At 35.5% G+C, this 14998-nt stretch overlaps 1 protein-coding gene across 8 annotated transcripts in view; it reads right to left on the minus strand.

Annotated features, from left to right (window-relative positions):
- The window catches only part of BTAF1 (B-TFIID TATA-box binding protein associated factor 1), a 92344-nt gene that overhangs the window by 40555 nt on the left and 36791 nt on the right, over positions 1-14998 (minus strand). For all 8 annotated transcript variants that reach the window (XM_008532300.2, XM_008532291.2, XM_070610182.1 and 5 more), the window contains 2 exons: positions 12601-12721; positions 272-376 (listed from right to left, as the gene is read on the minus strand). In XM_008532300.2, the coding sequence (XP_008530522.2) occupies positions 272-376; positions 12601-12721 (226 nt within the window). The remainder of the gene's footprint in view (positions 1-271; positions 377-12600; positions 12722-14998) is intronic.

Below are 14998 nucleotides of genomic sequence, written 5' to 3' on the forward strand. Positions count from 1 at the left end.
CTGTATTGAGACTATCAGAAAGTACTTAAAACACTTGCTTAGTAGTTCACAAAATCAGAGGAGGAAGCATGACCAACCAGGACTTAAGTATTATATTCCGTAAGAAGCCTATTTCCTTGTCTCATCTTGCACATCTCCAGACTTTTCAAATCTCTTGAATGATTTCTAATTTCTTAAAATCCCTGACCAACAACAGTATAGCAATTATGAACATTTAAAAAGAGCTATCCAAGTTACTGGGAAAAGGAGTACAGATATATTCACTGTGTACCTTGTGAATGAGGTCCAGAATTTCCTGGCTGCTTTCTAAAACGCAAAACTGAAAAATGTGTCTCAGCATATCAGCCAGGATAGGTATAAGCCAAGATGAAGAGTTCTGAAAATAAAAACAAAATCAAAGATATAGCATATACTTCTTGAGTATTAGCTTATTTGAAGAGCTCTAAGTCAAATAATGGAAGTATTACCATGAAAAGACTATATGGCTTTATCAAAAAGGTTCAAGTGTAATAAATTTTGACAAGATTTTGGAGTAACAGTACCATAGTTGTTATTCCAATGATTTAAAGAAGTTAAATGGCATATACTCGCTGGGAAGCTAGAGAGAGTCTCATTAACAACACTGAATTTTGCATCAGATAAGTTGAAATCCTCCTCCATATGGAAGCAAACTCTAACCACCAACATTCCCTTGATTATATTATATATCACTGCTTTGTCATGCAAATTTGAAAAATGATCAGATTACTACTGCTGTGCTGGAGGACCAGAGATTAAGTTCTATGTGCTCACCAGTAAGGCAAGTAATGAATTATAATATCCAACCTAGAAAATTCTACTTTGAGTTCACTACAAAATTAAAGGCAAAGGTTCTTAATCTATTTTGAATCAGGGACCCTTTGAAAATCTGATGAAAATTATGCACACGCTTTCCTTAGAAAAATACAATTATACACATACTTAGGCATAACTTTTTGCTTCCAGTTTCAGAGGGCTTAGGGATTCCCATAAGTCCAGGTTTAGAACCTCAAACTAAGGAATTTTCCAACAATTCAAAAGCCCACCCAAATCAAAAAATCAAATAGTGCCTAACCAAGTATCTGTGTGTTCCCAGAGTTCTCAGAAAAGGAATCTAATGTGTTGTCTATTGTTATTCAAATGATGACAAGCTCACTAAAATAAGACTGGTCAACAGAAAAATTCTAGTAACTAGTTCATGGTACCTATCACCCACTTCCAATTGTACCAATCGTAATTTTTTAGGCAAAAAATATTTTGTCTGGAAGAGACTAAAGAGAAATCAGAAAATTTTAACTGAAATTCCAGAAAGGTACCTATAATTTTCTAGCCAATGGAAAACTAATGACAAAGACAGGACCACGGATATATGTTCTCAAAATGGTTTGAAAGAAGTTTAAAACAGACTACAAAATCATCAGCTGGGGAGCCTAATCACTGATTTGCTATGCCTTAACTACTTTTCACTGAAAGGGGAAGGAAAGCTGGGAAGAAGAAAAGCTCTCTTTTCTCATCGGAGAGAATTAGGGACAATCTTAACAGAATTGGGAAGACTGTAATAGCAGTAAGCAACTAATTTAAGATTACTCTTTTATAATCTCTTATTTCTGATTTTCCCCAATCATACCTACCAACTCTCTTAACCCACCCCAACCTTTTCATTGGAAATCCAAATAGTTGCTTGTAGATCCCAAAGCCACATCTATAGAGGAAGATTTTCCCCCCTATATTTATAAACAATAAATGTGATATAAACCATAGCAGTCTTCTCAGGCTACAAGCTTTTTTACTCTAGTAATTGCTACTTTATTAAAAACAACCAGGGGGAGGAACGGACGAACAGATAAAGCAGAGGGGGTTTTAGGGTAAAGAAATTATTCTGTATGATAGAATAATGGTGGAGAGATGTCATTATACATCTGTCAAAACCCATAGAATGAATGTACAATATCAAGAGTGAAACTTAATGTAATTATGGACTTGGTTGATAATGATGTGTCAATGTTGGTTCATTGATTATAACAAATGTACCACTCTGGTGTGGGAGGTTAGAGGCTGTGTTTGGGGTTGGATGAGGAGGTATATGGGCACTCTTTGTGACTTACCATTTAATTTTGATGTTAACTAAATCTGCTCTAAAAAGTAAAGTCAATAAATAAAATAAAGAGAAAAATAAATAAAATTTAAAAAACAAAGAGAAAACAAAAACTCAACCAAACAAAAAAACCCACCCCAGAATACATAGGTCAACGTCATCACAGGAACTAGTATTGAAAAATACGGATTCTCAAGTAACAAAGCATAAAGTCTGCTTAGCAGAAAATACAAGATACAGCCGAGAAAACATCTGTAGGTCAAATGCGGCCCACTTGAATATCGTGTAAGTATCTCCTTTTAGATATGGTTGCAAAAGTAACATGGCTTTAACTATTATTACTATCTTAAAAGATCACAAGGTATAGTTTGGCCCATCTAGGGACAATCTGTCTCTTGCAAATACAAAAGTTGTCCCACCTGTTTTCATTAATTTTGTACCTGTCTTCCAGTAGGCATTGATTTAGGCAGGTAAACTAACGCTGTTGCTTTGTATTTATAGGTTTATTTAATTGCATTGGTAGGAGAGTGGGGACGCATTGAGGAGTGTAGTATTTTTAGTCCTTTAGAGATTATCCACCTTGGGATTCCCCTCCTCAAATTTTTTTTAAATAGTCAATGGAGTTTTAGTGTGCTACTAACTAGCACTCTACTAATCAAAAATTTCCCCCCTAATCTTAGGCAAAGTCTGGAAAACTCTGATGACTGTTTAGTATTAGTCCAGCACAGTGTAAACTAAAATACAGAAAAATTCCTACCAGACTCTTTACTTCACCAGGTTTAAATTAACTATATCTGGACTACTACAACTTAAGTTATAAGGGAATTCATGTTTTTTTGTTTCTTTTTTTAAAGATTTTATTTTTTTCCTTTTTCTCCCCAAAGCCCCCTGGTACATAGTTGTATATTCTTCATTGTGGGTCCTTCTAGTTGTGGCATGTGGGACGCTGCCTCAGCATGGTTTGATGAGCAGTGCCATGTCCGTGCCCAGGATTCGAACCAACGAAACACTGGGCCGCCTGCAGCGGAGCGCGCGAACTTAACCACTCAGCCATGGGGCCAGCCCCGGAATTCATGTTTTAAGAGAGCTTTTAAGAAAATTCTTTTGGTTTGTGTTAAACGATTCACACAATATTAGCACTTCATGTTAGTGCTAAAAGCAGTCCCCAACATTTTTGTAGTGAAGATTATATGGAGGGGAGGGGATTTGCAGGAATTAATTCAGGGAAATAACTGACATTATTTAACGTGATTTGAATGGGGTAGTCTCTCCCCAGCTTCTTTATTCAGACTGATGTTCCCTCCTGTGTTCTGCCTTCCTGGGACTCAGAATAAAGAGAATTAATGACAAACAGAAACAAGACTATCAGACATTTCACTGCAACTGAAAATCAAGGTGAAACTTCTGGCCATGTAGACTCCCTCACACTCTACTCTCCAGCACATCAATTTCCTTTCACTTCCTCTTTAGTGCCATCATGCTCTCTCTTGCTTCCAGAGTTTCACATACTGTTCCTTCCTTTCATTCTTATGCTGCTCTTTATCTGGTTAAAGTCCACTCATCCTTTAGGTCTCAGCTTAAACTTCACTTTTAGCAGGATATGTTCCCTGACTTTCACTCACCTCACTTGCTAGGATCCAATAGCACTGCCTACTTCCCCTATCAGACACTTACCGCATTATGATATTAGAGCTTGTCTAGTTGTCTTCTCTATCTTGTTTAATGTCCTGTTTTAAGGTCTATAGAAGGACAGAGACCTTGTCTGGTACTGATCAATATCTAGAAAATTGTAGGCACACAGTAGGTACTAAAATATTTGTTGAATAAATCCATTGTGCTTATGGGAAATGGTCCAAGTCACAGGGGATAGTTGGTAATATGCAAGATTTTCCACAATTGTAGTTGGTAATAAATCACTAACTGGGAAGATTGGCATCTTAGGTGGGGTAAGATTTTGCCAGTATCCTTTTGCTATGCCCCCTCTTTTATTTTCACACAAGCATTCCCACAAAAATGTGTAGACGTGGAAAAAAGTAGCAACCTGATCATCATTACCATGAAGACCTGATTCCTGCCTGTAGGCAAATTCATCATCATTTCTATCTCCATATCAAGTGATTTGGGGTTGCAGGGAAGAAGATCTGCAAAGAAGCTATAACAAAGTGATGAATCACACTGAGTTTTTCCACTAATTTGGTCTGAAGTCCTAGTTTGGCCCACTGCCAAAAAAAACCCCTCCAACTCTATATTTAGACAATTTATAATAACCTGTTCTATTCGTTTGTCTAATCAACATTTATTGAAAGTCAACTAGAGATTTAAATTTTGCTCTCCCCTACCTTTTTTTCCTTTTCCTGGAGAAGATTCGCCCTGAGTTAACATCTGTTGCCAATCTTCCTCTTTGTTTTTAAATGTGAGTTGCTGCCACGGTATGGTCACTGACAGACAAGCGGTGTGGTTGTGCACCCAGGAACCAAACCTGGGCCGCCAGAGCAGAGCGAGCTTATCTTTAACCACTATGCCACTGGGGGCTGGCCCATGCTCTCCCTTTTTAGTATCTTTACAAAATATGGCCAAAGTCTAATTGTGCTAATGATCTCTAATGCCAAAGTCTTAGTCAAGTCTGTTCTTTTGTTTTTCTTTCCTTCTCTACATATGCATGTTAAATTTTCTTACATCCTAGATTAAGTATGCCTCAGATTCCAACTCAATCCCATGTATGTCTTCATGCTGAATATAAGCTTCATGCTAAAGCTTGCCTTTCAAACAAAAGTCAATGCTGTATGGAAAGTAAAATATTATGATGTACACCTGAAATATTGTGATGTACATCTGAAATTTTTTAAGCCAATTTGAGTTTAATAAAATAATTTTTTAAAAAGCTATGATTCCAGTTATGAAATAAATAAGTAAATGAGGATGTAATATACAGCATGGTGACTAGTTAACAATACTGCATTGCATATTTGAAAGTTGCTAAGAGAGTAGATCTTAGAAGTTCTCATCACAAGAAAAAAAATTGGATAACTGTGTATTGTGACAGATGTTAACTAGATTTACTGTGGTGATCATTTCACAATATATACAAATATTGAATCATTATGTTGTACACCTAAAAGTAATTTAATGTATGTCAATTATACCTCAGTAAAAATAAATAAATTACAATTTTGACCAAAAAAAAAAAAAAGTCAATGCTGTATGTATTGGTAACTGAAATTTTAGAATGACTCACAAAATGACTGTGATGCAAGTGCAATGGAAAAGTTGACCCAACCAACAAAACCTGACTAAATAAGATATTAAAGTCCAGAAGCATATCTTTCTAGATCATGGAGTCAAAGTTGTAGCTACAAAAGTTAGCAGTTATCAACACTAGTTAATCTAGATTTTCCAGTAAAGTAGTTCACTGATAGACATATACATTCATAAACATAATCTTGCATGTATAAACACAGTCATGGGCTAAAGAGACAACACAGAAAGGAAAAACTTTGATTGCCAAGCTGCTAGTTTAGCAAATAAAGTTACACCTTGATTCTAAGTCATTACCAAATGAAACTAATTTGGTTTGCTTAAGTGTTCTTATTTCATGCTCCCCAAGAAGTCAGGCTTGCCAATACTTTTACATGTTAACACCACAGATAAAGGCACAGGTATTAAACAATTTATTTTCACAGATGCCATGGTATGTCACGGAGAAGTCTAATGAAAATCAAATTTTCTAAATAACTGTAGTTAAGGACATTTTAGAGATGCATACCTGCATACATACTTACAATGGGATAAATTTTAAGCCTAAGGACATCTTCCTTATAAAGTCTTCTGGTTTCAAAAAGCAAAACAAAACAAAAAGTTACTAAAGATAATCAGAATACTTTCAAGGGAACACAGGCTTCTGTCTTTAAAAGGTACTGATGTACTGAGCTACAGCCACATTTAGCCTCACCAAATTACCCTGGAGTTATTGAGAGGAATAGGTTGACAAGTCAGAAATTGAAACCAGAACAGAGCTACTAGTAATTTAAAGATGAGGTTCATTTTTTCACTTTGCATGTAAGATGACTTCATATTCAGAAGTGGGAAAGCAATTCAATAGACACTTAATCCATTTTGTCTCCATTTAAAATTAAAAGCTGAAAGTCAGCTAGAATTGGATCTGAATCTGAGTGGAGCTGCTCATTGTGAGCTGTGTAGCTATGTGAGCTTGGGAAAGTTTCTTAATTTTTGATCATCAGTTCTCTCATTGCAAAATAGGAATGGCAGTAGTTACCCCATGTAAAGAGCTTACCATAGTTCATAGCATAAAGAAAGCCCTCAATAATAGCTTGGATTATTATTACTATTATTAAATATCATTCTTACATCCCAGAATATAAATAAGACTTCCAAATTGTTAGGAAAGAATTCCCAGAAGTGGAAGCATTATTATTGTTCTTATATTCTGTATTATTTATATTTGCACAGTATTAATATTTTTAAAGCACTTTCACATACATTATCTTACTTGGCCCATATAACCCTGAAAAAGGCTGTGTGGAGATTATCATGAGAGGGTTAAATAAACCTAACTAAGTTCATGAAGTTAACAAATGGTATAGCCAAAGTTAGAACCCAGATTCTCTGTTTAGTTAAGGGATCTCTTCATTAAACCACTGAAGAGGAAACCATAGTGAGAGAAAGCAGCTCAGAAAAAGTAAGGCAAGTTAAAGTGAGAGAAGATTTTATCATCACCACAGGCCTATCATCTCTCATCCAAATTCCCTAGAGCCAAATGTGTTCTAAAATTGAAAATTTTTCAAATTTTATAATAATAATGAGGTTATATATATTATGTAATATCCTCAAGAGGGTCTGAGGCAGCACCTGAATAAAATGTATTAATATTTCTGCAGCAAAATTTGTGAATAGGCACATTAAGTAGGATAAAGGCATATAAATAGTTTCTCTTCAGAATGGTCAGGTTTTTCCATCGAAGAAGTAGTTTTATCAGTTGACCCAACTTACAAAAAAGCTTTGGTTTTCAAAACTACAGATAAGAGATCATGGACTTGCATTACAAGAGAGTTTGCATGTAGCTATGAATCAAGCAGTAACAACCATCAGGCACTGCCAGAGAGGGGAATACAATAAGAGATAAAAGCATCAGACATGGTTTACTCTGACATCTTCTCAGAAAGCAAATAATGGTGCTGGGATCACAAGATTAACAATAACCATTAAATAAACAAGTTTTTCACTGCATAAAAAATCAGTTTTCTACTATTATTTGAAAAAACAGAATGAAAAATCAAATAAAAATAGTAAAGGATATATATGGGGGCCAAAAGCAGAATGTACTAAAGAGTGAGTGGTAAGTGCCATAGCTATAAGTCTTCAATGGTGAGGATATTGGAGAGCAAGGCTCAGGGCAGTGACAAAGCACAAAATAATCTATATGCATCAATATTAAGTTTCACTGACAGCATGACTTTCAGCAAAGAGATATTCTGAAGATAGAGGCTAGACAAAAACAAGGGGAAATTCCATTAATGATACCATTAAAATTTTTTTTTTGAGGAAGATTAGCCCTGAGCTAACATCTGTGCCCATCTTCCTCCATTTTATACGTGGGACACCTGCCACAGCACGGCTTGATAGGCGGTGTGAAAGTGTGCACACAGGATCCAAACTAGTGAACCCTGGGCCGCCAAAGCAGAGCACACAAACCTAACCACTACACCACTGGGCCTGCCCCCATTAAAAATTTTTTAGGAAGAAGAGTAAAAGAAGTTAGAGATGTAGATAACTAAAAACGACATGGGAAACACAATAAACTTAAGACCCAAAAAATAAAGGATCATGCACACACCAGAATAATTGGAAGGAAATATGGAAGCAGGATATATTTAATGTCTAAAGAGAGTCGACTAGAAAATCTCTTTTGTTCCAAAACACATTCTGTATACCTGCCTAATTTGAAACTGACACACTACTCAGCAAAATGAGATGTTTGTACAAGTACATATTGAAGATATTAGATATTAAATAAAAGTCAGGGAAGATTGGTTTTTAACCTTATCACCTGAATCCTCCTGATCTTTAAGCACTTAGTCCAGCCTTCGGTGCTGCTTCCTGGTACTTCTCATATTCTGGTGTTCCATTATTTAACTCCTTGCAGAGGTTATTAATCTTACTGTGTAAAGAGTCTTGTCATAATCACACTGTAAACTTTTCCAAGGTAAGAACCGTGTAGGGTTTTTTCTTTTTCTTTTTCCTTTCTTCTCCCCAAAGTTTCAGTACATAGTTGAATATCCTAGTTCTAAGTCATTCTAGTTCTGCTATGTGGGACGCTGCCACAGCACAGCTTGATGAGCAGTGTGTAGGTCCGCACCCAGGATCTGAACTGGAGAACCCCAGGCCGCCAAAGCAGAGTGCATGAACTTAACCACTCAGCCATGGGGCCAGCCCCAGGATTCCTTTTTAATTCCCAGAGCACCCTGCATAGAATTTTATACAAATTTATTTAACAAATATTAAGGGCCTATGCAAAGTGGTGGCTGACATCCCACAAATCACAAAGACAATAGAATTCTGGTATAAGAAATGATGAAGAGTCAACATCATCAATTCTTGATATATGCTAGAGCCAAAGCCTTTATTTACAATCCAGTAAAGGCAAATTCAAAAGACCAAAAAAAGAGAAAAAACCCCTGGATAAGAAAATCAACATCACAGAAAACAAAGCTGTTTTCACAACCATGTAATTTTAAGAGCCAATATCAACAATCATTGAGGGGCTAAAAAACTTCGAAGAGGATTTGGAACAATCTTGGATCTTATCTAAAGTGTAAAAATTATAAAACACAGGAGGAGACACCACATCATAAGACTAACAAAAGTAAGAAATCACAAAGAGGGATTGTCAGCATTGTGGCAGAGTGAGCTGTTCCCTTAGTCTCTACTCCGTAAGTTACAACCAAAGGGACATTCATTAACCGAGGATTCCGTATAAGGCACAACAGGACATCTGAGAGATCCACGCAGCCATACATCTGAAGGTGGGGGTACTGGATCCCTGGAAGCAGTGGAAGGAGTGACAAGCATACTTTCTACAGTGCTGCTGCTAAGATCTAAAATGGTTCTCAGAGCAGACCCTGAGCTTTGCAGGATGGCAAGAGGAAACAGAGAGAAGGCCTGGATATGTTCTTTTGCTGATACCAATGACCATGACCAATAACGTCAACAATACATGATCATTCAGGCCCCTGCCTCTCTGGAGCTTGAGGACTAAGAATAGCAGGCACTGACTCCCTCCTTGAAGGAGTATCCTGCAATCTTCCCAAAATGACCCAAATATATACTAGGGAGGGTGAGGGCCTTGAGACAACAAAATCTGATCATGTATTACTGTGACTGCTCTGATTCCCATGACTGTTAATTAAATTTAGTATTCCTTTATACCATAAAAATTCTCTCCCCATCACAACATAGTTGTGATAACAACCAAAAAGTTTTTTGTAGAACAAGATTGTTGTTCCAAAGTATTTTTGATAAGTAGGTATTTAAATTTTGTAAATTAGCCGTTGCTTTAGAGCAAACATTTGTAAAAGTAAAAAACATTACAACAAACAAAATCAAATAAACAGTGCACTGGAGAAGTGAATAAAATGTCTGTAAAAAAAAAAAAAAAAAAAACTAGGAAAAAGCAACTGAAAAAGAACAGTTCAATCACCCAAAGCAGTGATTCTTATGTATCTCAACAGTCCCACAGTATACCATAATAAACACAGTAAAAAACTAATGACCAACAAGCAATACTGGCGACTGATTCATCAAAAAATATTAACTTATGTTTAATACACTTTAAGATGATGATCAAGTGTGTCAATCATTTTAATGGTTAACTATTGCTGATGGCAAAAACAGTATGTTTCAATTATTTAGAAAATTCATTTACATAAAATACGTTATTCCCTAACAATGTAAATTAAGTTGATATTACTAAATAATAAAAAGCCATAAAAGGAAGTTAAAAAGAGCCTGCAGGTGGTTTAATCACCTTATAAAGAACCGAGAGGCTTAAAAAAAACAATGTAAGACTCGTACCCAAAATGTACAAAGAAATCTTAAAATTCAAAAATGGGAAAAAGATCTGACAGACACTTCACTAAAGAAGAGACACAGATGGCAAATAAGCGTATGAAAAGATGCTCAACATCATATACCATTAGGTAATTGCATGTTAAAAGAATGAGATACCATACTACACACTTATTTTCTTAGAAAGGCTAAACTCCACAAGACTGACAACATCAAATGCTAGCAAGGACGTGGAGCAACAGAAACTGTCATTCATTGCTGGTGGAAATGCAAAAATGGTACAGCCACTTTGGAAGACACTTTCTGATAAAATTAAACATACTCTTACCATATGATCCAGCAATTATGCTCCTTTGTATCTACCCAAGCACACTGAAAACTTATGCCCACACAAAAACCTATACATGAATGTTTGAAAATTTATTCATAATTGCCAAAAACAGGAAACAATCAAAATATCATTCAATAGGTAAATAAATGAACTACAGTACATCCACACAATTGAATATTATTCAGTGATAAAAAGAAGTGAGCTATCAAGCCATGAAAAGACATGGAGGAACCTTAATTTCATACTGCTAAATGAAAGAAGCCAATCTGAAAAGGCTACATACTATACGACTCCAACTATATGACATTCTGGAAAAAGCAAAACTATGGAGACAATAAAAATGTCAGTGTTTCCTAAAGGTTTGGAGGGAGCAAAAGAGGGATACATAGGTGGAATACAGGCATTTTTTAGGTCAGTGAAACTATTCTGTATGATACTGTACTGGTGGATACATATCATTGCACATTTGTTAAAACCCATAGAATCTACAATGCAAAGAGTGAAACATAATGCAAACTATGGGCTTTAGTTTATAATGTATCAATATTGCTTCATCAAGTGTAACAAATGTATTACACTAATGCAAGATGTTAACTACAGGGGAAACTCTGTGTGTGGGGGGGGGCACATATGTACTATTCACTCAATTTTTCTGTAACCCTAAAACTGCTCTTAAAAGTAAAGCTATTAAAAACAGAACAATGGGAACAGAATAAGTTTGATAACTTCAAAATCCCTATCCAGAGTGAATTTAAGAATACTTACATCAGAAACATTTAGGCAAACCCACAAAACTAAAGCAAAAATGAAATAAAAATTCAGAACCTATGCCAGTTTTGTCATATCAGCCCACGCCTGATCCACTCAGGATTACAAAATAGATCTGACAGTTTTTCCTCAGAAGATTCTGATTAGATAAAACCAAAAAGATAATACAAAAACAAATTTACAGATGTTGATTCACACAAGTACAACACAATACCACGCTACAGATTAAAGCAATTCTACATGAAATATTCCTAATTAACATAGAAATGCATGGTTAGTAAACACAAAATACACATTTATCCACACTGTAATACTGTCTAAAAAATTAACCACTTTTTTTTTTTTAAAGATTGGCGCCTGAGCTAACAACTGTTGCCAATCTTTTTTTTTTCCTTTTTTCTGCTTTATCTCCCCAAATCCCCCCAGTACATAGTTGTATATCTTAGTTGCAGGTCCTTCTAGTTGTGGCATGTGGGATGCCGCCTCAATGTGACCTGATGAGCAGTGCCATGTCGGTACCCAGGATCTGAACCGGCAAAACCCTGGGCCACTGCAGCGGAGCGCGCAAACTTAACCACTACGCCATGGGGCCGACCCTAACTACTGCTTTTTAAAGATCACTGGCTCAAACTGTAGTACCTATAAATAACAGCATGATAGAAGAGTGGATTCTTTATATATCCCTAAATTCTAGTATTTTGCTTGACCTATAGAGTTATTTTAAAAATAGGAATGTAAAACCTTTTATAGACAGGGCCAGGACTCCTCAGCTCATCACAGATTCCATTCACACACTACTACCTGGATGATCTCTATAGGCATTTCAATGTGTGACAGTGAAGTATACTACCCATGAAAATAACATGCTCTTAAGATTGAGTATTCCAATGCCTAAGAGGAGGCAAGTGCCTAGCAATTTCATCATCAGTCTTTAGAAGTCATACTGCAGAGCTTCAAATGTAGCCTTCTAACTTGGGATGGGTTCTACCAACCATCCAAAAGTCAATCACAGACTAAATAACAGGTCTTCAACAGGAAGGGACTATTCAACCAATCTTTCATTCGACAAGTATTTAAGCCTTATGCCAAGTGCTGGGAATATGACCTGGAACAAAATATTAAACTATTTCTGCCATCACAGTGATTATATTCTTACGTGTCTACATGGTCACCATACATCTTCTACTAGGCACAGCAGTCTCCTGATCTTTGGATATGTTGCAAGGGTAACATGGTGGTCAGATTTATTTTATAAAATTAATTTATATAAACTTCAAGATTACTATACATAGTTATTAGTTCTTACCTGGTCCTGTGTTGATAATAAAGTAAACAGAGTTTCCAATGCTGCTCTTCGAACTGATGATATAGTGTGATGCAAAAAAGGCCAGACACGTGGAACTAGAACTGTGAGTGACTGCTGAATACTAACAAAGAAGACACAAATTAATCTTACTCATTCTCTGCTGAAACATTGTTGATACATTACCTAAATACTATTTCCTTGTGGACCCAGTGTGTTTTTTGATGAATTTTAAAAAGATACTACAATTTTTATACAAATATTCATTTAATAGCCTCATTCAAAACTGTTATAGCCCCAGAATAGTCGGAGCAAACATAGTCATAAAGAGTAGAAATATTAACATTAGGTTCCTCAATGGCATTAATGCCATGAATTACCTTTATCAAATGAGAACTTTCCAACATAACTGCCCTTATTCTCAATCTGCTCTTACTCAGGAAAATAGCATATGTATTTTAGTTGGTAGTCAGCCTACACAAAATCAGGATTGCTAATCCTTACTCCTTTCCCACAGGTAACCCCAATGGGTAACTATTAGATGCACAAAACTCATATCCCCATTTGAAGCCATCTCTGCTCCATACCAAATGGGCAAGAGGTGGTATGGTAGTAGCTTTGAAATTTGTTATCCTGATTTAGCATTACTAAATAAGGAAAACTTAAATATCTTCCTTTTCACAGATTAGATTGTAAATGGGGAAACAAGTAAAGCCACGTCTAGACTTTGCATTCCTGTCACATCCCTGAGTCACTTATAAAAGTTACCTGGAATTAGAAAATGATTTCTAAGCATTTGAAATGTACACCTCTGTACAAAAGGTATGAATAAAAAAGAATATGTCAGTGTAACTATTTGTCTGTTCTTTTGTGGTTCCTCTCAGGAGGCCTATCTTTTAATACTATTTCATTACTTTAGCTTTGTATAAACATCACTTCTTACATTTATTTACACATTTAGTAAATTTACTTATCAAATTAAACACATGCACACACAGACATAAAACAGACTCAAAATATGTAAAAGCATTATAACAAGATCTTGTTAATAGTGAAACTCTTCATGCTCCAAATGACATGCTGCATTTCTTCTTACATAAGCTGGAAAGTATCTGCCAAATATCACAATATATGAAGCAAATTTTCCAATAAGGCAATTTTGGGGGGGAAAACTACATTATTCCACATTGAATTAATAGAATTTTCACTACATTCTTTCATTTTCTTACATTATCTAGCTTTTCTGACACTATCTACTTGATGATTTTTTTAAAAAGTCCTAAGTCCTTTATTTAGGACAGGTGTCAACAAACTAAGGCCTACAGTCCAAATCCAACCCATTCAGTTTTTTAAATAAAGTTTTATTAGAACACAGGCACAGTCATACCTTTATGTATTGTCTACAGCTGCTTTTGAGCTACAATGGCAGAACTGAGTAGTTTTGAGAGTGATCATATGGCCCACAAAGCCAAAAATATCACTATCTGGGCCTTCACAGAAAAAGTTTGCCAACCTCTGATTTAGGATAACTTAAAATTCTTGCATTTTGCAGCTTGAGAAGGGCTTTCACATAGATTAACTCATTTAATCCTTATAGCTGTCATTACTAATGAAAGCATCTGAAAATTATGAAATCCCATACATGCACTACCACCTCAAATTTTCTCTTCATTTGCTTTTACAGGCACTTATTCTGCTATTCCATCATGTGGGCTGTCCTACTAGTCTAAATTTAATGTTGAAGTACCACCGGTAGATCAGTATTATTTGAAACATTCTCTACATGTTTTTCATACATCTATGATTTTCATTGAAAATAGTCAGAAATCACTTAGTCATTATCACATGAACATTCACTGAATACCCTCACTAGGCTGAAGAATAGCAATTAATTTTCTCATCTGTGATTTTTTAAAGTTGCATACAAATTTTTTCTTCTGTATCTCCAAGAGTACTATTAATAGGAACAATAACATTCAGGAGCCAGAAAAAGTAGGGAATACATTAATTAGCTGGGCTTCATTTCAAGTATCAGGTTAGGAAAATAGGTGACACTTTAAATTTTTGATTTACAGTTTTGGCTTCATCCAATCTCTGCCTTTGGACATTATATTACATTATTATGTATTCCCTTCTTGATGAATAATTACTGAAATCAAGGGCAAGAGCTGAAATGAACATTACAAAGAAAAAGTTCACAGAGGAGCAAATTTTGGAAAATGTAATGCTGATGTTCAATGATAACTGTTAACTAAATGTCACTAAATAAGGCTAAAATTCTATATTCTGGGGCTAGAGGTAAAAATAATATGCAATGATTATATTTCTAAAGTTAATTATTATAGGATGAACAAGATGAAGAATTATATAACTGAAGCAACTCAAGGATAAAGAATATGAC

This window comes from Equus przewalskii, chromosome 1 (genome assembly GCF_037783145.1).
Source record: "Equus przewalskii isolate Varuska chromosome 1, EquPr2, whole genome shotgun sequence".
In the NCBI taxonomy this organism is placed as follows: Eukaryota; Metazoa; Chordata; class Mammalia; order Perissodactyla; family Equidae; genus Equus; species Equus przewalskii.